We start from the raw sequence: 22264 nt of genomic DNA on the forward strand, positions 1-22264 counted from the left end.
AAAAAAAAAAAAAAACAGATTATGTTAAAAAATTCACAAAACTTCTAGTATCTAATCCTTTTTTTTTCCCCCTTTTTACATAGAGAGAGTACATTTGTCAGTCAGTACATGCCACATGTAGAATCAGCCAAAATGGATAAATCCAGCTTAGGGTTTCAAATTCCAACAACCAACCTAACCTTCAGGTCCCAGACCACCCAAAACACTTGTACTCTTTGATCACAGTGCAACTCGATTCATTTTAGCAGAGAATAATCAGATAAATTTAATCTTCTAGTACAACCAAGTATCAGCAGCAGGAGAATTAGAATTGGAAAAGATAAACCATCTAAATAGGTATATAAATTCCACCAAACCAGATATTATAAAATAAAGAGTGCATAACATCAGCTAGAAAGCTTAAACTTCCTACACAAAACAAGTATCTCACCCGATTTTGAAAATCAAAATGACTATCTGGATCAGGAAATATCTTATCCAGTAAGACAAAAAGGAAATAACCTCATCACTAACCTGCAGGATACGTTTTGAGAAAGCAGAAACCCTCTTCAAGTTTATGTCACTCTTCATAGCTCTAAGTAGTAGTCCAATAAACATTTCAGCCTGGAATCCAAACCACATCAACGCAGTGAAAACCATTGTGGCTAAATAAATGTGGTGATCTACGGAAGAATCCTAGGCTCATACGTAAAGCAACCTAAGACATTATCTTCATCAAGAAAACCTTCAGATATAGGAGAGAACAGACAAGAAATAATTCCACATTTACATAAAATCTGATAAAAATGCCAAGTTACCACAAAAGGAAAATGAATCTAGGAAACTGTTATCAGTTAGAATAAATTTCTTCTTCTTTTTTTTTTTTTCAAATATTAATGAGCTCATTACCAATTGAATAGAAGTGTGGGAATCTACGCACTGGGGGGGATGGGGGTTGGGGGATGGGGTAATACACGTTCAGCACCCCATCTCAACTCCTGTAAAATCCAAAATGAAGTTGGTGAATTTGTGAAAATTGAAAACAATAACTGAACAAGATTCCATAGCACCCAATCATATCTTCCCACAGATACATGGGAGTCACACACATGAACTTTTGAAAGTAGTTGCTGGCAGCTATTTAAGATTCCTGGGGTAAAATCCATCAAACCTTGCCTGCAACAATACAAGGTGACATGTGAATCCCTATAAACTATTGTCATCTTGGCAATAACTGAGCTTTGTCCTAGTCCCAGGAAAGCTTAATATAAGCCATTCAATCATTAAGGATAAGTAGCTCCCAGCCTCCCTACGAAATATCCAAACTTCAGATTTTTTTTTTATTTGACAGTAACCTCGTTATTTTACAGAAAATGATTTTTTTATTCTTTTTTGTACCTTCAAGGATATGAAAAGTTCCTTTCCAGATGGTATCAATTCATAGACTAATGCATTAATTTTTTCACATATGGATTACAAATCAGTACTAGTAGACAAGTTAGCAGGTTTATTATTTGCAGTTTACAACGAAAACTAAAATGCATAAAGGAGCAATAAATTTTTTAAGCGTTATTTTGCATAACACCATAGATCTTTGTTAGGCATCAGTATAATACATAAAGTTTTAGAAGGAACAAAAGAAATTGCCGATGAAGCAAGGGCAAACAAGACAAAGTTCACCCAAGAATCAAAATCATTTTCTTTTCAACTTTGCAGGATAGTCACCTTCAACCACTGGTAGAATGGAGAGCACATGAATATGATCAAATGACTAAGAGGAAACGATTACAAAAATTCTCTCCTTGACCTGTACAACTAGGAAAAAAATAAACATGAAAGCAGATCATATTTCTTCTCAGCACTCCATACAGTGAATTTATGTAGGTATATTTTATCAGGAGTAGTTGAGTGATTTGAGTCCATAGCCGATTAGGATGGAGATAGAAGCTTCATTAATGGAAAAAAAAAAAGAAGAGAAAGAGAGTTAATTGTTAAAATATTTCAGAGTCTTCAAATGTCTAAGGAGAAAATGTGATACATCATGGAAGGCTAGAAGGCAGCCATTTTAATAGTTGATTTACATAACAGGCCAACTGTATTTGCTTTTTAATTTTTTATTTTTCAACCTGTTCTCATAGAATTTATTTCAAATATAAAATCCTTGGAGCAAATGAATAATTCAATATCTAAGTAGATTAAAAAACAAAATTAAAAACCACAACCTTTGAAGAATTCATAGTAGCTGGCATCAGAAGTTTTGAATACAGAGCACGATAAAACCTATCGCTAACAATCTGATGCTTGGACGAAATCTTATCAAGAAGCATTAAAGCCTGAACAGCAACATTGAAATTCTCCGAATGAACCTGAATGTCAAAAATGTCAACATAAGAATGCCATAAATATGTGATTATTCAATGTTGACACAAATATGCCAGATGTGGGTTTTCCTTTTAGAAACCCGCACCCACTACTTTTCTGCCCTGTCACTCTCAGAAGAAGAGAAAAAAAAAGGGGAAAATGAAATCGGAGAGCTTCTCCCCGTCGGCCTCGGATCTCCTAGATCGATAGCCGGCCTCGGATCGAGTTTCACGTCCATCGACAACCCTCGCGAAGAACAACCCCCAAATCGCCCAAACGAACTGATACAATGTCAACTTGTAGCGTGAATGACAACAACCAAGAATATTAAAGCTTGTGAACTTAAGGTGTGTAATTGTGGAGTAAGAGCAGCGGTAAAGATTTCAGAGTCTAATAACAACAAACACAGACTATTACAAATGCTCTAAGTTAGAAAATGGATCTCGATTCTTCTCTTGGTGTGATCCAATTGAAGTTCCAAGAGAGACTCAAAATCCTATTGAATTGCAACATTTGATGGAGATGATGCGGAGTATGGGATTGATATTGAAAAGGCTGGACAAGTTTAATGAATCACTTGTGTCTGTTGGTCATGTTGTATTGATGTGTTTTGCGCTATTCGTTATAGCGTATATTGTTAAAAAATTATGAAATAAAATACATTTGTAATGCAGGATTGATAAAAAAAAAAAAATATGCCAGATGTAGACACAAAAAATGGCAGCCTGCCAGAAGTATAGAACCATGCAACTGCCGGGGGAGGGAAAAGAGAAAAGAAAGATTGCTCAGACATTACTCTTAAAGGAGTTGGTATCATAGCCTTCCCTTACCAATTTGAATAGCATAGGTGTTTGGATTTCAATAATATCATCTACCTCATCACTTGCAACAAAAGGAAATGCTCTGTTGACTCCCTGTGAAAATGGAACAGAACAAACAGTAAAATAAACATTTTCAGAAAGCTTTGCCAAAACATTTGTCGCATCCAATGAGTTCAATCAAGTATCTACAAAGTTTTCACGATAGTGAACCCCAAGAACGGAAAATGGATATATAAACTAGATAAGAAAGGATAAGGAAATTTAATAGATAAGGTACTCAGATACTACTGACTACCGATGGGCAGTGACCACTTGGCATTAAGAAAAATTGGAAATGGAATTGACCATCCCAATGTGCAAGTAAACTGAAACAAACGTTTGATGGGAAAGATGAAAAAAATTGCAATTGTATTGTCTTTATATTCTATTTTCAGGGGAAATAAAATCTGATATGAAATGAGTGGACAGAATTGAATCAGTGGTTATAAATCCAAACCAATAGACAGCATGGTAGTCGGTTCAATTTGGGCATGCCTAAGATTCCATTTTACATAAAATTTGCCTACGAACTTTTTTTTTAAAACTATATCCAACACCTAATTTTATAATATATGAACTTTTTATACAGCAACAACAACAACAATCTCATCCTTATCGGTTGGCTACATGGATCCAAGCAAAGACAAAATGAAATGTGAAAGAATAAGGATAACATAACTACAAGAAGACAGAAAAATCTCAGCTAAATGGGGTGATGCTTGCCTTCCAATCGGCTTTATTTGAGGTCATACTTGGGACAAGACCTAATGCATGTCATTCCTCACTACTCCTACGGTCATTTTAAGCCTGCCCCTAGCTCTTTCAATCCTCCTTCGTTGGTGCATCCCTAGGCCTCCATTGGACATGGTCATACCACTTCAAACAACTTTCTTTGAGCTTATCATGGATCGGGGCAACTCCTAAATCAGCTCTAATATGTTCATTCCTTATTTTATCCTTCCTAGTTTTGCCGCCATCCATCTTAACATCCTCATCTCCGCAACACATAGCTTATATATGACACTTCTTAATTGCCCAACATTCTGCCCATACATCATAGCCAGTCGTACGACAGACCAATAGAATTTTCCTTCAAGCTTTTGAAAAAAAAAAAAGTCGGTCACAAAATACTCTGGATGCACATCTCCACTTCATCCATCACACTTTAATTCTCTGTGAGACATCATCCTCTATGTCACATTCTTTATTTATGGTTGACCCTAGATATCTAAAACATTCACTTTACAGTATCTATCTCCCTCTCTTATCAATTTTCACCATATTGTTATCCATCATAGTGTGACTAAAGTTACACATTATAAACTCTGTTTTCAAACTAATTATCTTAAAACCTCTTGTTTCCAAGGTTGATCTCCATAGCTCAAACTTCACGTTAATCCCTATTTTTGTCTCATCCACCATACAATATCATCAGCAAAGAGCATAAACCATCTTGAATGTTCTTGGTTAAATCATTCATGATAAGCACAAACAAATAAAGGCTTAAAACTTACCCCTAATGTAACCCAACTGTAATTGGGGAAACATTGCCTTGACCTCCATCGGTTCTCATAGTAGTCAGCATGCCGTCATACATGTGTAAAGTTGGTGGGAAAAAAGGTGGTAACCTCACTTTTTTACACTTTGGTATAACACATTTTTTTCAATAAGGTTAAATCTTGTCATTACACATTAAATTTTGCATTGAATAATTTTCAACTTTTTGACAACTCTTTAACCGCTACATTAAATACTGCATTAATCGACTTTTGGGAATAAAACAATGAGCAATTAAAAGAAGGTTACAACAACTTAGTCCACTGTTTTGGTGACAAGAAGTTGCACCGTACATACATACAGACATATATATGGTAAAATACATGGGGAAAAGAACGGTCCTAGGTCACAACCATGTGCCAGGATGGGGGCCAATGAGAGGGCAGACACGGGCATAAAGACAGGGTGGGTTTTTGGGTTTCACAAGAGTGGGGGCATAATTTTGTCGCCCCCTGTGTCTGGGAGCAAGGGCCACATAACCAGGGACGGTTCTTTTGCCCTATATATGGGTCAGGCTGAGTTTCAATCTGACTATCCCAGGCTCAGGCCAGATATTGATAGGGCTTCTCCAGCCCTATAGTCAAGATGCATACGCTAGGCCAGGCAGTCACCCCCACTTGATTTCCTTATATATTTATAGAAATTGATACCATATTCGTCCCATTAAATCCACTGGACATAGATAAGATGTTAAGAGTGGAGAACATTCAAGAACGCGTTTTTTACAAAAATTCCTTTCTTCTTCCAATAGTTACTTACTAGTTGATTGTCATGTATAGGTAAATATATGAGAAAGAGCAATCCAATGCACGAGGTTCCCACTACTGCAAGGTCTAGGAGGGGCAAATGAGGAGAGGTTGCTCCCAAGTTTCCAAATTGTGACCAACATACCGTTGTGCCACAAGCTTGCCACTATATAGGTATATATATGACATACATTAATATAAACACACACACACACACACACACACACACACACACACACAGGCTTGCCCACTGTGTAGGTATATATATGACATACATTAATATAAAAACACACACAAACTGACCGTCAGCAAAGCAGAGAGAAGCCGTGAATCCATTTCAACATTGGAAACTATAGGACTTTCTCCTTTATTATGTTTAAGAGATTCATTAGCTTTCTTCTCCTCCTTGCTGCCCTTGCCTGTTTTTTGAACACCATTCGCCTCAGAAATCAAGACCTGAAAGATGGGAAAAAAGCATATAAAAAGAGTGAATGTTCAGATATCATTCATGCTACAATCATTTAAAAATAAGGAAAACCCATTCAGACCTTAAATAGTGCAAAATATACATCCACCAAACGCTTTGCAACTTTTGGCTCATCTCCTTTATGGCCCAGACGAATTTGGTTCAAGAAGTTAACCTACATACAAACAGAGTTTAATTTGTATGATGAGTACTCTATCAGAGTTTCCACACCATTTGGAGTACAGAACCGCAAAAAAAAAAAAAAAAAAAAAAAAAAAAAAAAAAAAAAAGAAACTCGTAATATATAGCGAGGAACACATTGCCTACAATAGCAATGCACTACATTAATTCAAAGAGGGTTTGGCAATTGTCAACATTAATCTCCTTGATAATGAACTACCTCACTTGTGCTTTTAACGTAGAATAACTCATGAAACTGTGAAGTAATGGAAAGGCATAACCTCCTGGCCCAGATGGATTAGAAAGAACTTTCTAGAAGCGTTATTGACGCATCATTAAAACGAAACCTGATGAAAAAAATTTAAGTATTTTTATGAAAACAGGTACTCAGATTGGGGTAATCACTCTTAACACGAGGAAGCACAGGTGCTGGAGGACAATAAAATGATAGGCAGGATATATAAATTTATTTCCAAGATTCCTGCTTTGAAACTCCATGTTCCTTTGGAAGCATTTTCTTGTATGCAAGGAGCATTAATGTGGGGACGGAAGAAAATGAAAATAATTATTGTGCAGAAATATACATGCTAGCAACAATACCGAAACCCTAGCATCTGAGCATCCAACGAAGCCACCGCCTGTAGCAGCCTGGCTGTTAGGCTGGGCTGGTCCCCCCCCTCTTCTCCTATCTCCCTCTCCCTTTGCCTCCTCTCTTCTTCCTCTCTCCCTCCCCCTACGCTCTTTTTCCCCCTTTCTCTGTATCTCCCTTTCCCCTCTCCCTTCTTCCTCTTCGTCTCATGCCCTCTCCCTGATGTAGATAAGTCACTTGGGCTTCTTTTATTGCAAATAAGCCTTGGATTGTGTTATGTATGTGTTGGGCCTTTGATCCCATGGGTTTTCTTTGAAATGAGCCACTTTAATGAGCCTAAAATATGGTTAGAATGTAGGAAAATGGGATTTAGTTCACTAGTTTAATTAGTTGTTATTTAATTCAATAAAGGTCCATTAGGCCATTGGTCGGTTGTAAACTCCTATATAGACTATTAGTTAGTCAGTCCTACTCCATGTTGGAGTCATAAAGTCAAGTCCCAATCCTATTTTGAATTCCCAGTTGTAGTAGGAGTGTCTAGTCCTCTTTGAAAATTAGTTCCTAGTCTTAGTATAATTGTAAACTTCCCTTCTATAAATAGAGAGGTATATGTACCATTATTAAACAGACTTGAATGAAAGAAAGTTTGCAACTAAATGCTTAGAGTAGCTGAGATAGCTGAGGGTGAGAAGCCCAGGTTAAGATAGCCACTTCCTTTATTCTATTTCACCCTTCTCAACCCCCCCATCTGTTTTATTCTTCTTTTTCTATTTTATTTATTGTAACATTCAAGAGGTATAATTCAGATTCCGATAAAAATCTGCAAAAATCAAAACCGATCAGCAATCCTAGTGGGAATAGGAGAGAGATCGATCTCCTCTCTCTCTTTTGTACTCTATTCAGCCAGGTCTTCAATCAGGGTATTCCAGGCCTCATAAGGGTCCCACAATCCTTACCTAGTCACTGTTGGAAGCATTCAGCTGCTGTTTTTGAAGGTTCTTCTCAGGTTTCTCTCTCCTACTTTTGGGTCTGTTTTCTGGGTGTAATCTGCTGTTGTTTTGGGGATCTGTTACTGTTGTACCTACTAGGGTTTACTGCAACTTCTCTTTGGGTTTTACTCTCTTATAATTGAGTATCTTGTTGGAGGAATTTCTTTGTGTTTGGGGTCAAAAATTGCGGAGTTAATTACTTGTAATCTACTCCTGCATTACTCCCTCTCCCTCTCCCTCTCCCTTCTCCTTCTCCTTCTTCTCCTTCTCCCCCTCCCTCCCTCCCTCCCTCACCGTGCTTCTTCCCCTCCTCTACATCTCCCATTCCCCCCTCCCTTCTTCCTCTTCTTCTTCTCTCACCCTCCTTTCTTCCTCTTCTTCTTCTCTCACCCTCCCTCTTCTTCGTCCTTCACTCCCTTTCCCTTCTCCCGCGCTTGCTTATGGCGGTCACTCGATTGGTGTTGAGGCTGCTGCAACCATTTGGCTCATCTTCCAACCGGCTGCTTGTGTTGCTTAGCCTATAGATTGGTGCTAGCCCCTTCTAAGCTAGCTGCTTCCTGGTCATCCATCGCCGTCCCTCCAAGCTTGGTGCCCTTTGGACACCTCTCCCATCAGGCCTACTGTCCACCCTTCTAAGTGGCTATCAGGCTCATTTGGTCTGTCCGTTGGCTCGTCTGCTCCTTCAATTTTGCCTCTCGGTTGGCTGCTCACCATGCCTGTAGCCCCTTTGGATGCCACTCTCGCCAAGCCTACTATCCCGTTGGTTGTCTCCCCTTCTGGATGTCGGGCTCGCTTGGCCTGTCCGCTTGCTCGCAACTTCGGCCTTCACCCTTGTTGTCTACCTATCTCGATGGGTCTGTCGGCCGTTGGGAACCGACCTTCTAGTCTGCTGATTAGCCTCTTCGACACCAGCCCGTTGTGCCGTTCTTGGTTGACAGCAACTCCGTCGTTGCCCTCATAAAGATCGGCGCCCTTTCGCCTTGGAGACCCCATCCGCTAGGCTAGCTATCCGCTTGCCGAGGCCCTCTGTAAGGCCAGAGCTCCTCCATTATGTCTGCCTTTTCACCGGTGGTGCTCCTTCGTGTTGGCGGCTAGGAAATGCTGTGTTGAGATGTTAGGGATTGTGGCTCTCTTCCTAGTTTGGACCGATTTGCCCTCCTCCTCAGGTTGGGCACTCGGGCCAGCTTGTAAAAGTTTTTTGAGGCCATGTGGGCCCTGATTGTTGCCCTTTTGGATTTGTAAATCCCCCTTTTGGGGCTATATTCTCCCCTCCCCTTTCTTTTAATGCATTTTTCAATTCACCCAAAAAAAATTGTAGGGACGGAAAGGAATGGATGGCATGCGAAACCGAAATTTAGGTGGAAATATGACCATTTTTTTTTCCTAGTCTATTGCTAGAAATTTGGGCCAAATTTTCCATGATTTGAGCCGAAATGTCCAAAATTTCAGTCATACCTGGTTTCGTCTCAGGTTGGGTCAAAACCACCGAATTGTGCGAAATTTCTAAGATTTAGAATTATGCTCCAAACATAGGAGTGGTGAGCTAGGGTTAGGTGTAATTTGGATACTAAGAAAACATGTAACTGTGTTCTTTTGGAAATAGTCCAATCAATGACCAGCAGGATACGATTTCTTCAGAAACAGAGAAAATGGATTGAATCGCACATTGCATGGCAAGCTTTTCTATTCAGATTGATGTTATCAGTGTGCCACGAGATCTTTCTCCCGAAGCCTCCAGAAGGTTGCACCACGGAGATCCCTTTCTACTCCTTCCCTTCTTGTTTTGTTAGTGACCAAAATTTTGAGTAACCATGAAAAGTTAGGCCGATTGAAGGTTTCTTCCAAACTTGAGAATACCTCACATTCAGTTCATGGAACAATTTTTTTTCAGGGCCACACCTAGACAGTTGAGGTATTTAAGTTGTGTCATTAGATGCTTTGAAGCAGTGTCAAGGCTGAAAATAAATTATACCAGAAATGACATTATAGCTGTGGAAGAGGATACAAACTTGGAAGATCTGGCTTGGTCCTTTAAATGATGATTGGGTTCTCTTCCACTTATCCACATACAAACTTTCAATTTTTTTTGGAAAGGGAATTTTGGTCTAAGGGGGAGGCCATGCTCATAAAGCAGCTCTTGCTGCTACGCCCACTCACCTTTCTGCATTTAGACATTCCACCATCTGCAGCATTCCCTGCAAGCTTTAAAATTGCATCCAATAGGGAAGACACAGTAAGGGAATATGCTCAGACTGAAGGTATGATTTTTGTCTACTCTTCCCAAGCATAATCATCGGGAACTGCAGCAGTGTCTAGTGTCTGCAGTTGCTCTCACCAGTCACCACTGAGCTCAAAGCAATTGAAGTTTAGTTATGAAACGGTGTGGATCTGTGAGGATTCTGAGTTAATTCCCTTGGTTTCCTGTTGATATGGTTTGGTTTTAAGGGAGTGAATCAAAATTCAGAAACACCAAATTTCTAGTGTACTATTATTATGTCTAGTTTCCAAGGAGTTGACTCCCAATTTTTGTCTAGTTTGCTCAATCCCTCCCATTTTATGCATTCAAACAGGAAAAAAAAAATTATACAGAGTCCATTTCATTTGAAGCATTCGCAAGTCTCTCTGATAATCTGAGTTTGAACTGGTCTTGCATGCTCCACATTAAACAGTAAATATCTGAACAGGGACAATAACATGCTGAGGTTCAGACCTGAAGAAGCAAAAACTGGAAAAGTAATTGAGAAAAACCCCAAAATCATGAAGTACACAAACAAGCTCTTTTTCCCTTTTTTTTTTTTTTTTTTTTTTTTGGTAAATGCTCTTTTCCCCAAAATAACCACTACAGAACAAAGTACAAATGAGAAGAAACTCAAATGTCATTAGTTCAAGATAAACTAGTTATCCACAGGAACAGAGTTCAAAGAAAATTAGCATTAAAAATATCAATGCTACAAAAAGAAAAAAATTCATATTAACTGTGAAAATAACATGACTTTAGCATGGTACTTCACTCGAAATCTATGATAAATCCTAGCAAGTAAAAACAAGTACACGTGCTAACTGGCTTCAGTTTCCCTCCACAATAGCAAGGAAAAATTCAAAAAATACAAGCAGTACAAATGATAGAACATACAGCATGGTACTTCGCTCGTAATCCCAAATGAGGTCGAAAGAGAAAAGAATCCACCTCGCCAATCACTACAGCCTGTAGGAAAAAGCTCTATACTCAGAACTAAATTAAAAGACCTACAACCTTTACTTTGGATAAATATTTCATAACAGAGAAAATAAAATGCAAAATGAATTACCATGTAATGGTATTGAGTTACGAACATTATTTACGGAAAGACGATGGCTAGTTCAAAATGCCAGATTTCATCCTTGAATCTTTTTAATACCAAAGGGATAAACAATAGCTGTCTTTGGAAGCCCAGTTTGGATCCAGCATAAAACTCAACTCAACCTTATCCCCACTAAATGGGGTTGCTACATGGATCCTTTTTCTTCAATGAACTCTATTCAAAGCCATATTTGTTACTAGTCCTAAGCTATGCATGTCTTTCCTCACCACTTCTCCTAGCTGTTTCGATCTAAATCAAATCACCACTCTTCACTGGAACACTCAAAGGCCTCCGTTGCACATGCCCATGCCACCTCAAAGGCTCAAACAACTTTCTTGCAACTTATTTATCTTTTCTAGTTTTACCACTCATCTATCTCAACATCCTCATTTCACCTAGACTAAGTTTGTTTATACGTTGTTTCTTCACTGCGCAACATTCAGCTCCATGGCTCCATGATTCATTGCTGGTCGTATAACTGTCCTATAAAATTTTCCTTTTGAGTTCTAAAGGAAATCCATGAATTATAAATCCACCTTATGAGTGCATTACCAGATGGATGGAAGGCTTAAATTCACATTTACTAAATGCGGTGAATGCTCCACATATTTTGAAAATTTGGAATTGAAACTTGATTAATATTCATACCTCCAAAGTACATAGACCCAAATGCGGGCATATTAGTTTCCTCTTCAATGAGACTAAACTTCGAACAAATGGTTAGAAAGTGATTAAAATACAAATATATCTATGCATATTTTCCATAAATATGCTACAATAGGATCAATAAGGAATATGTGCAACAATGTCAACAAGATAGCTGTACCTTCATATTCGGATGTGTCGATAATAGGTTTGACAAATGAAAATCGGCATTAGATGCAGCCCGATTAGTAGGATCACCCAGCTGTAGATAATAAAAAAATTAGAATACCTTTCACATCAAGCTTCTACTATTCTTTAAGCCTGAGAAACAAGCTTATTTAACAATAAGATCCTCTCAGTAAAAACCAAAATAAAACCTACAAAGGTAGCAAGAAATAACAAATTTTGCTGAATATAGATTAGGAAATAGTAACCTAAAATTCTTCTGACCAAAACAGAAATTCGATGGGAATTACCTTGTTAACCAGAGCAGATAGCAACCTTCGTTCCTGCTCCGGTTTACTTCTCAGGAGTGCATATAAAGTCTGCAAAGGAGCCTCTCAATACATAAGAAACTTTCTATTAAGATTAGCCTTCTCCTAGACCCAAAATCCTTCTCCGGTCAAATATTGATAAAAAGAATGGAGATTCCTAGGTTTTGTCAATGAAGAGATAAATGTGGAAACTTCTCCCAAAACTCCAGATATTGTAGCATTCAACCAAATAAATATTCAAGTTTGAACAAAAAAATTTAAAGCATGGATATTTACTGAATATTTGAGATTGCATCATTCCTACTCAACAGCCCTAGTGCAAAAGAAGGTTTCTAAAGTGAAAAATCAAAGTTCTGTGCATCATGAAGCAGAAACTCCAGGACCCATAATATCTGAGGTCAAACAACAACATGGCCCAAATATTGTGGACAAATGGTAGCACAATAACTCGTCACTGAGGTGCAACTAACCTACCACTAACAAAGCAACAAGGAGATACAAGTTCTGTAAATGAAATTCTCTCAAGTGGGAGCTTTCCACCTAAAGTAAATGGTAGTAAGTGTAAAGGTGAGCCCCCAGCAATTATTCCAATTCAACTGCAGTCAACATTTCCTAAGATGACTATTCACATTAAAGAACAGCTCTCAATTTGAATACATGGATCATTTCCTAAGATGACTATTCCCAATGATAAACAAATTGAATGCACAAACTTACCAATACCCAGCTGTTTGGACTCAAACAATTCAAACTGAAGCTAATTCTAGAGTATCAGAAAATTACGCCATACTTAACCAAAACAAATAGTTCATCTGAAACTTTCTAATTTGAAATAAAAGGGAGAATGAATAAGCAAGCTAACCTTCAATGACTTATCTTTGAGTACAGGTAACATATCTCTAGATGCTTCCTCCAGTGCAAAAATAAAGCGTTCATACCTGCAGTAGAAAAAGTATATTTCACAAACCAAATTCAGTTTAATAGAATCGAGTCCAGCGCATGGGAATATATAACCAATTCCAGTGAAACATATAAAGATCCTGACTTGACGCACAATAGGCTAGAACATCCAATGCATATGAGAAAAACAAAGAGTGATTCAAAGCCTTACATCAGCAATTCTTTACACATGAGATGGATTCCGGGGTATCTGATTTCAACTCTAAAAGACCATCTCATGAAGCTCTTTAAGGAAGCAAAAAAGTTAGTCAACAAATTATTCATAAAATCTGAATTGTCCACGAAATTGCAATACCAAATGAGAATTTGTTTAGTTTATATAGTATTTAACAGAGAGCATCATCAATCTTATATGGACTTGGAGTTTGGCCCCTGTTAAGAGAAGGGCGTGTAATTGTGGCAGAATGACTTGGTAGTAACCTTGTAAGTCATCAACCTAAAACCATTGCTCAACAAATACCAGCGCATGCAGCTTGTGCTAGAAAGCACTATCACCAGGACAGCCCATTAGGCCTCCAGACCCTCCACTATAGACCTTTCAGCGGTGTCCCCCTCCAACGTCATAGCAAGGGAATGGTATCCATCGTGCAGAAGCTACTCCATCCATTTACTTTGCACAGCAGCCCTCTTCATCCCCAGGAAACCTCATCAAATAAAAATTTTATGGCTTCCCAAAAGGAATTCAGGGCCATCAGGTTCAGCAGGTGCCTTAGAAACTGTACATAGTTAGATATCAAATTCAAGTCCAGAAGGTAGGTGACTCTGTTTGCACAGAGAAGCTAGCCCTTCTAAAGGGCTTAAAGCATATGAGCACACTTGCCTTATGGGGATCAGCAGTTGAAGATAACTCAGCAGGAGCCTAGCTCAATTCGTGGGAGCATGATTTAAGATCTCTGCGAGATCTCGCTAATATCTCGTTTTTTTAAAAAGGTGAGACGAGATGCATGGCAAGGTATAAATTGTACAAAAACTCGACTGGGAGCTCGCCAAACTCTCTCTCTCTCTCTCTCTCTCTCTCTACTTTTTTGAAGAAAAAACACTAAGTAGTAAGGATTTTGGTGCTTTTCCTCGAGGATCTCCATTCGCACACTCAGTGACGCTTAAAGAGTACAGAATATTATCTCATCATCCACAATTGTAGTTAGTTTTCTTTTCAAGAACCATTTTAGATTAAAAAAAAAAATCTTCTCAAATCCATTTTTTCATGGAAACATCATCAATACTTATTGGTTTACATTGGTTTTTTTATATGTGATGTACATAACATTGATCTATGGATTCATGGAGGGAAAATATATTTTTCTGTTTTTAAATTATTTTTGTTTTTTTCTGTTTAAATAAATGATGCATATAACATTGACCTTATGTTATTATGTGGCTTATCTTATGTCATTTCAAATTTTCAATGTATATGAATGTCACTCATCAGTCATCAATGTTAATTGTTAAACAATTAAGTAATTCTCTATGATGTCTTTTAAATTCTTATGAATATGTTGTGTCATGTGTTGATTGAGGAATGTGGATTGTGGAATAGAGTATAATAGCCTAGGGTCCGAAGTGTCGGAAACTACTTACATAGGGTACAAAGTCAAAGTACCATTTTAGGTTTGATTTTTAAAAAGCTGATATTTCCATTGTGTTTAGAAGGCCTAAAATAGGGTAAATACCAAGTTTCAAGGGCTACAAGACCATATGGCCATCAAGACCAACCACCGAGTCGACCAGGGAAAATTACATGATCCCAACAAGATCTCAACGAGATTTCACCATATCTCTCTTTTTTGGATCAGCAAGATGGGGGGCGAGAGCAAGATCTCAAACCCTGCGTGGGAGCCACTGCTTGCCAATGGAGATTCTCTCACCATACGAGACAGAATGGTGGTAGCACTTCTACTTTGAACATCTTGTTCATGTGGCCTTGGAGAATCTGCTCTAGATGGAGCCACTCCCACTATGAGATCCTGCCAAAGATTTCAAGCGATAGTTGATGGCCTTCTCATGGTTTTGGTTATGCCTTGGTTTTGCTTTGTCGATGCATCGTATCTTTTGGTTGGCATTATACCTACCGGTACCTTTTCGGTGAAAATTTTCATTATTCACTAGGTTAAAACCAAAAATGAACCAGACTATGCTCACTGAGATTCTGTAAGGCCCTAGGGTGAACCAATAAGAATTCAGAACAAGAAGCTAAGTGCAAGGTCATGTTCAAATAAATGCGACCAGGGCCACTTTTTCAACAAGGGATGGTGACTTTAGCTTTCTCCTTCCTAGATCATATACTTGAAAAACAAACTAGGAGAAAAAAATGGAAAGAATGGGGAAGGGGAAAGAAGTTCCATTAATATCAGCATAGGTGGTAGCTAAAAGGACAAGGGGAGAATCCCTCTTCTACACTTTCCTATGGAAAGGTACTAACTTCGCTAAATTCCTCCATCCAATCCGTTGGTCCTCGGTTTGCTGCCCCATATCTAAGGTGGTCTTGGCTAAAGAAAAATCAAAGATGCCAACCTAGCGAGCATTCTGAAGCTTTTCTGGATGCTAGCTTCTAAGCACAAAAGCATCTGGGTTTCTTCAGTATATTCTTCCATTCTTCCCAAAGAATCTATATGGACTGCCCCTCTCTCCCAAAATGCCTCCTAGGTCTGGCACAAAATTCTTCTTGCCAGACCTATAGCCATTGATGCCATTCGCTCTGGCATAGGTGACGGTTCCTCTACCTCCCTATGGCTTGACAATTGGCACCCGGATGGGATCCTCTTCCTTGAAGTTGGCCCTAGAGCAATCTACTCCTCGAGTCTTGCTAGAGACTCCTTAATGTCTTCAATTATTCACAATTGCTCCTAGTCTCCCCCTCCTTCCTCCTGAGCCATTTCTGGCCTTTGGTCCTCTCTCCTAACCATTCTGCCCAATGGTGGAGAGGAAAAAATTGTTTGGTCCCCTTCCCCATAAGGGAAATTCTCCTCTTCCTCTGCTTGGAATCTTGTCTGGCTCCTAATCCCTCTATTCCTTGGTATAAGACTGTCTAGTTCAAATCTCACATCCCTCAACACTTCACGGAGAGCTCTCTCCAACTGTCTCCCTACCCAGGCCTTTCTCATCCATCACCATATCCCCCCCCTTGTTGCTTGTACTAGAATGGTATTGAAGATACCAACCATTTATTTTTCGATTGCCCCTTCACCTCCTCCATCTAGAAGCATGTCCTTGCCAAATGCTGGCCGGCCAGGAGACGCTTCACCGTTGAGACAACACGACCTTTGGCTATCTATGACATCACTGGGAAACTTGCTTTCCCAACAACCATTTCTCACATTTAGATGGAACACAACCTACATAGATGGACTTCCAAATCCAGATCTTCTAACAAGATTTGGAATGCCATCTACTTTGAAGTTTCCTCTAAACTTGCAATGACCCCTCACCGGCCGGTTACTGATACCCCAAGGAACAGGCTGATTATTGTCTCAAGGGGTCTCCCCTTATCTATTTTGGCTCCCCCACCCCCCCCCCTTTTTCTTCTTGTTATTTAATTTTCATATTCACCCAAAAGAAGAAAAAAAAAGGACAAGTGGACTAATGAAGATGTCCTTTTCTGAAGCGGTGAGAGAAGATATGCGGAATAATAAGTTAACAAAAGAACGAAAGATATGGCCTTAAATAGAATAGAATGGTGGCACAAGTTTTGTTGCCAACCCCAGCTGGCTCAGATAAAACCTAGTGAGTTTTGACCACATCACAAGAGAGAGAGAGAGAGAGCTCCAATCAGGGAAAGCTCAGAGTAGTCGCAGCTAAGCCCTCCTGTAACACCCTTGGATATTCCAATTTTGCCTGTAGTACTCTTTCAAGGTTTACAATTTTTATAATTCTCCGGTGGTGGGATCTCACATCAGCTATAATGCAACATATATTTTTCAGTTTGTTTACATATTTCTCATTATCCCCATTCATGGTCCTGTATCTGGACATTGGGACCTTGGGTACCCATGTTCTCTGCCCCAATTTGCACATTGAGCATAATGAGATGCAAAACTATCTTCAAAAATTTGAATTAATCCATTTATATATCAAGCCTTCCTGTACGCATCACAATTTATGCCAGTTGCATGCAGCATACACACATAGGTAGAAAGAGAGAGAGAGAGAGAGAGACTTAATTTCACTACTGCAACCGCTTGAAGCTTCAACTTATCATGGTGCAATGGAAATAATGAAGCATCAATAGTATTATTAAAAAAATAATAAGAAGAAAAAAAAAGAGAGGCATATAAATGCACTGAGAGCATACCTCAGCTTTAAGCATTCTTCCCAATACCAGAAGAGTAAAAGTGAGTAACCATCTTTTGATTCAGGCAGCTGATTCAGCGGTCGTTGGACAAGAGTTTTCAGCTTACGATCCGGTAAAAGACTGACATGATAAAGTTTGACCAGTCAATTCATGAAGAATACTAAATAGCCCAAGTAGTGGGGTGACTTCATAGACAACTGTTCAATAAAAAAAAAAGTGCAATATAAAGAGGAACAGAGAGCACCGTAAGGAGCACAAACACAGAAAGAAAAACATCACAAATGCCTATCTGGGCAGATGAAATACAACAGCTGTCTGACATGAGATCCCATTTTCAAGAGTCCATGCAAAATGGACAAATTTTAATTGAATTTTCTTTACATTATATGTTGTCGCTACACAGCTAATTTCAGTAACGAAGTCATTTTGGTGAAGAAAATTCTTGTTAAGGGAAATAAAATGAGAAGGATCCAAATTTGAAGTTGAAATCATATTTCTTACATCATGACGCATGCGAAATCAGATTCACGCTTATTCATACCAGGAAAATAGACCGGTGACCCACCAAGGATATTCCTAACCAAAGGCTAGTCCAGGCAATTAGAAAATCTCTTATTGTTACTGTTATAAGGTGCTTGTCCGCACCCCCAGACAATGATAGATAGCAGGTGACCCAAGCAACCAATGAAAGCAAGTGGCTACACTTCCAGGCAAGCCACAGCTCACATGTCTAACCACATTGTACCCTGGGGTTGTTAAAAATGATTGTCCAAATATTCCCAAATCAGATAAGTTATTTAATTAGTTTTTTGCTTATCTTTCTTGCAACTAGTCTTGCACACATTTCAAAAATATGATGCCACTATTACGTGCTCATTTTATGAATTCAGAGTACTATTCTGTGAACGTCCGTCTGCTTTATACTTATGTTCCTTGATTCTTATTGCTACAATACAGATTTTGTCTTCTGATAAGGGCTTATCTTTGATTATCACTTGATGGTATGCCACATCCACACATGCCATAATATTGTTCATATGCCACATCCACACATGCCATAGTATTGCTCGTCAGATACCGTAAATATACCATATTAATAACTATTCATTAAAGGCTCTTTGTTTCCTGAATCATATCACTGGACTCTCATAGCAAATAAAAAAAAATACCAGGTACTGTCATCAAACTTACAACACTTCTCTAGAATTCTTCTCTGTCTTTATAATTAAATAGTGTATTGGAACTTGACACCAAATTGGATTTCATTTATATCTTCATAACTATATTTTCTTCCAGCTCTAAGTCGAGCAATTGTATCCAATGCTAAGGAAACCATCCAAAACCATCAGAATAAATCACCCCCTGGATTCAGTCAATTGGATAAGCATCCAAAGAACCTTGGGAACAACCTTTTATAGCCAACTATGATGGATATCAGTTGTAAAATTTAGAATACAAATACTCAATGACAAAATAATCACAAGATTTCTACTATTCTAGGAAATTCATTAGAAACAACAAGACAACTCTCGGGCCAAAATAAAAAAGGAGGCATAAAATGAAAGAGATCATTCTCCGTACAAGAAGAAGTGCAGACCTTGACAAAAACAATTCTGATAAAGCTTCAAAGCCTGTCAACGCGTGGCGTTTTCCAACCTTCGATGTCACCATCGCTGCATCACACCATCTTAGGACCATTAAAAACCAGATCATAGAGAGTAGAAGAGAATAATTTGGAATGAGACTAAAGGAAAATTCTCTTCCTCTATGGTTTGACTAGTAAATAAGCACCAGATTCCAGCAGAAAATTGAAATGACCTCTCAAACAGACTAATCTTTTCCTCATGTAAATTAGATTCAAAAGAGAAGGTCCATTGCAGAGAGAGATTTCTTTCATACACAATGGAACTATCTCAATATGAAATAAAATTTAATTGAAACATCCATGCCACCTAATCTAAGTACCCTGAACATGCTGGGATTGATCAATCAAGTGTGGAATTTGCAACAATATAGGTTTCCTAATCCATTTATAAGAAAGAAACCAGCAATCAGGAAAAAGTAGGAAAAAATCTGATGAAACTGATCATAACTATGCACATTTTTCTTTCTTTTTTTCCTTTTTTTAGCATGAGCATTTCTCCAGCAGTTGAAAATTGATAAGCCATCAGAAGGACTAGCATCTGCACCCATAATGCAGCTTAATATGGAATCCATTAGTATGACCATATGAAATTGAGCCTCTAGCATTGTGCTTAGACATCAAACAAATGAAGAAAAAATAATATTAAAAATTTCCTCACCATGGTTCAGTCCGGGTTTTTTCAATCAGTTTTATCGGTTGGGGTTAGGTTTTGACACCCCTAACTGCACCTATACTGGCCTGCTTTGGCAATATTTGGAGGAGCTATTGACCTGATATCAAGCATCACTCGACGAGGTGTGTGAACCCATACTTTGTGAGTTCTCAAATTGTTCTCAGTTCAGCTCTGTTTTCCAGATTTGTGTGGTTCTACTTAGATCCTAAATCTCAAATGTAACTCTGGTTTTGGTTTGGAGTTTATGTATTACCTAGGGTTATTTTCTTAGGTGAATAACCTAACATCAGTACCTGGTTTATTCACTTAGGTGAATAACCTTACATCAGTACCCCTCACTCCTATTAATACTTTTGTATTATAGATTACAGACGAATACATAGGTATATCCTTAGCCAAATTATCAAATCAAACTATAATCAGATCCAATTGAATATCCCGTCCATTAACAGCCCAATCACAAATAGACAAATGTCCTGACAATGAAGACACAGGACATGATACCCAATTCCAAACGGTTTGTACAATGGCAGAATATTTATTATAACTTCGTTCAAATCCCCCCCCCCCCACCCCCACCAAACTCTCTTCATTTGATTCAAGATCAGATTACTTACTTATGTCCACTACAAGTTTGGAACTTGAGGCAAATATAATTTTATCTTTCATGTTAGTAAGATGTTCAAAAGCACAAAAAAAAAATATTTTTTTTTTTTTTTGGGGGGGAGGAGGGGGGGACGGGGGGGTGAGGGGGGGTGTGGGGGGTGCAGTGGAGGAGAGGTGTGGTGGGGGATGGGTTAAACAAAAAGAAGTTGAAGGTATAAATGTGAAAAGAAATGACACACAATCTTTGTGTTTCTGGAGTTGAGAATTTGTACCTAGGAGTGCATCAAGCGATCTCATATTTGCAATTGGGTTCTCCCCCACTAACAGTGAAAATGCGGACACCTTGTCTGCGGCTGTTCCTGATCGTTGCGTTGTCATGAGCATCTTTATATCCCCGCTCTTCCCCCTTGACAACTCGAAATCATGCGTATACTGTGACAACAGTCTCTCGGCAAGCTCCTTCTTCTTCGCAACCAAGTTCTTCACTTCATCTGCACTCTTGGCCTCAGTCTTTTTCGCTTCACTTCCAATAATCTTTGCTTCATATTCAGCTGCATCAGCATACCAAATCCCCAGTGAACTAGCCTTCACCAGCGGAAGCTTCGGAAAATTCTTCCATCGATCAATGGGCTTAGAATGATCGAGTGATAAAACAGGAGGTCCAGTTTTAACTCGTTGATCATTCTTCTTCTTCTTTTCCACCTCTTCCTTCTGCAAATTCCGGCCTCCATTAATAGATGGCTGGGGTTTGGGAGTCTTATCTCGTCCCTTAGGTTTGAGAGGACCAGTTTTCTTAAAATCAGAATCGTCGAAACCAGAACTAGGAAGAGACGAAGATGCTGCGGAAGAGAAACCAATTGAAGAAACGAAAGATGCTACATCTGATTTCAGGAGCTCTAAGTCTTCAGATTCGCTTGGCTTCTTCTTAGCTTTCAAAGCCCCCATTGTTCTCCTTCTCTTCTGGAGGTGTAGGGTTTGCTACAAGAGAAGAGAAACAGCTGAGAGAGAGAGAAGCTCATTATCTGCTTTGTGCAGAAGGGCCGCAACTAAAATTAGGGATGCAACGTTCGGGCCGTTTTTTTTAAATCCCGGTCCAACCTGAGAAATCAGGATGGGCCGGGTTGGACCTGCCCTACACTGGACAAACCTTCGTTTCTGTATCACTTGAAGAGACAGATGCAGGAGAAATCCTTGGCTCGCCCTAAGCCCGTGTATGGTTAAGCCCAAAATTTTTTTTACCAGGGTTGATGTCTATGACTTGCCCCAAGTCTGATCATGATTTTTTATCTTGACTTTTAATCCCGTCTAACCCTGATTTAATGAGTGTTCTATGGTTAATTTCTTAAGTTTAGTAATCATTATCTACCATGGTTGTATATGCTACTTAAATTTCTTATTTAATAATTTTTATAGATTTAATTTTCATATTTAATTTTCAATTCTAAGGGATTTAGATGCAAAGTCAAATGAATTTTTAGTTATTTTATATCTTATAGTGTTAGGGTATACTCGGCCCTTGATGGCAAATCAAGGTCAATGTATATCAATCCTAGATGGCAAACTAGTGTCAAGGCCAATCATGGACATCCTGTCCTCGGCCCTGTCCAATCAGGGCTAATCAGGACGAGCTTGGGCTCCAGTTAATGGGACTCAGGGTTGGGCTAGGGTTTTAAAACGTCTGGTCTAACCCAGCCCTATTGCAGCCTTAGCTACAACCCCATGCTAGCAATGTAATTTAGAAAGGTATTTTCGAAAATACAAAAACCTATGAGGGTATTTGTAAACCAAGGGGAAGGTGAATTATATTCCATTTCTTTAACTGCGAGCAGGGGTTCAGAGTTTTAAAACTCGAGATCCATTTTACCGAAATAGAAAACAAAATTTT

At 38.8% G+C, this 22264-nt stretch overlaps 1 protein-coding gene across 2 annotated transcripts in view; it reads right to left on the minus strand.

Annotated features, from left to right (window-relative positions):
• LOC122063270 (CCAAT/enhancer-binding protein zeta) overlaps positions 1-21408 on the minus strand; it is a 30622-nt gene extending 9214 nt beyond the window's left edge. For both annotated transcript variants that reach the window (XM_042626976.1, XM_042626975.1), the window contains exons 1-12: positions 20652-21408; positions 19053-19128; positions 17456-17575; positions 13070-13145; positions 12190-12258; positions 11895-11975; positions 10861-10932; positions 6052-6144; positions 5807-5959; positions 3171-3254; positions 2202-2345; positions 514-603 (exon numbers count right to left, since the gene is read on the minus strand). In XM_042626976.1, the coding sequence (XP_042482910.1) occupies positions 514-603; positions 2202-2345; positions 3171-3254; positions 5807-5959; positions 6052-6144; positions 10861-10932; positions 11895-11975; positions 12190-12258; positions 13070-13145; positions 17456-17575; positions 19053-19128; positions 20652-21324 (1731 nt within the window). In that variant the 5' untranslated portion in view covers positions 21325-21408. The remainder of the gene's footprint in view (positions 1-513; positions 604-2201; positions 2346-3170; positions 3255-5806; positions 5960-6051; positions 6145-10860; positions 10933-11894; positions 11976-12189; positions 12259-13069; positions 13146-17455; positions 17576-19052; positions 19129-20651) is intronic.
• Positions 21409-22264: the final 856 nt, after the last annotated feature.

Source organism: Macadamia integrifolia, unplaced genomic scaffold (assembly GCF_013358625.1).
Source record: "Macadamia integrifolia cultivar HAES 741 unplaced genomic scaffold, SCU_Mint_v3 scaffold1275, whole genome shotgun sequence".
Lineage (NCBI taxonomy): Eukaryota > Viridiplantae > Streptophyta > Magnoliopsida > Proteales > Proteaceae > Macadamia > Macadamia integrifolia.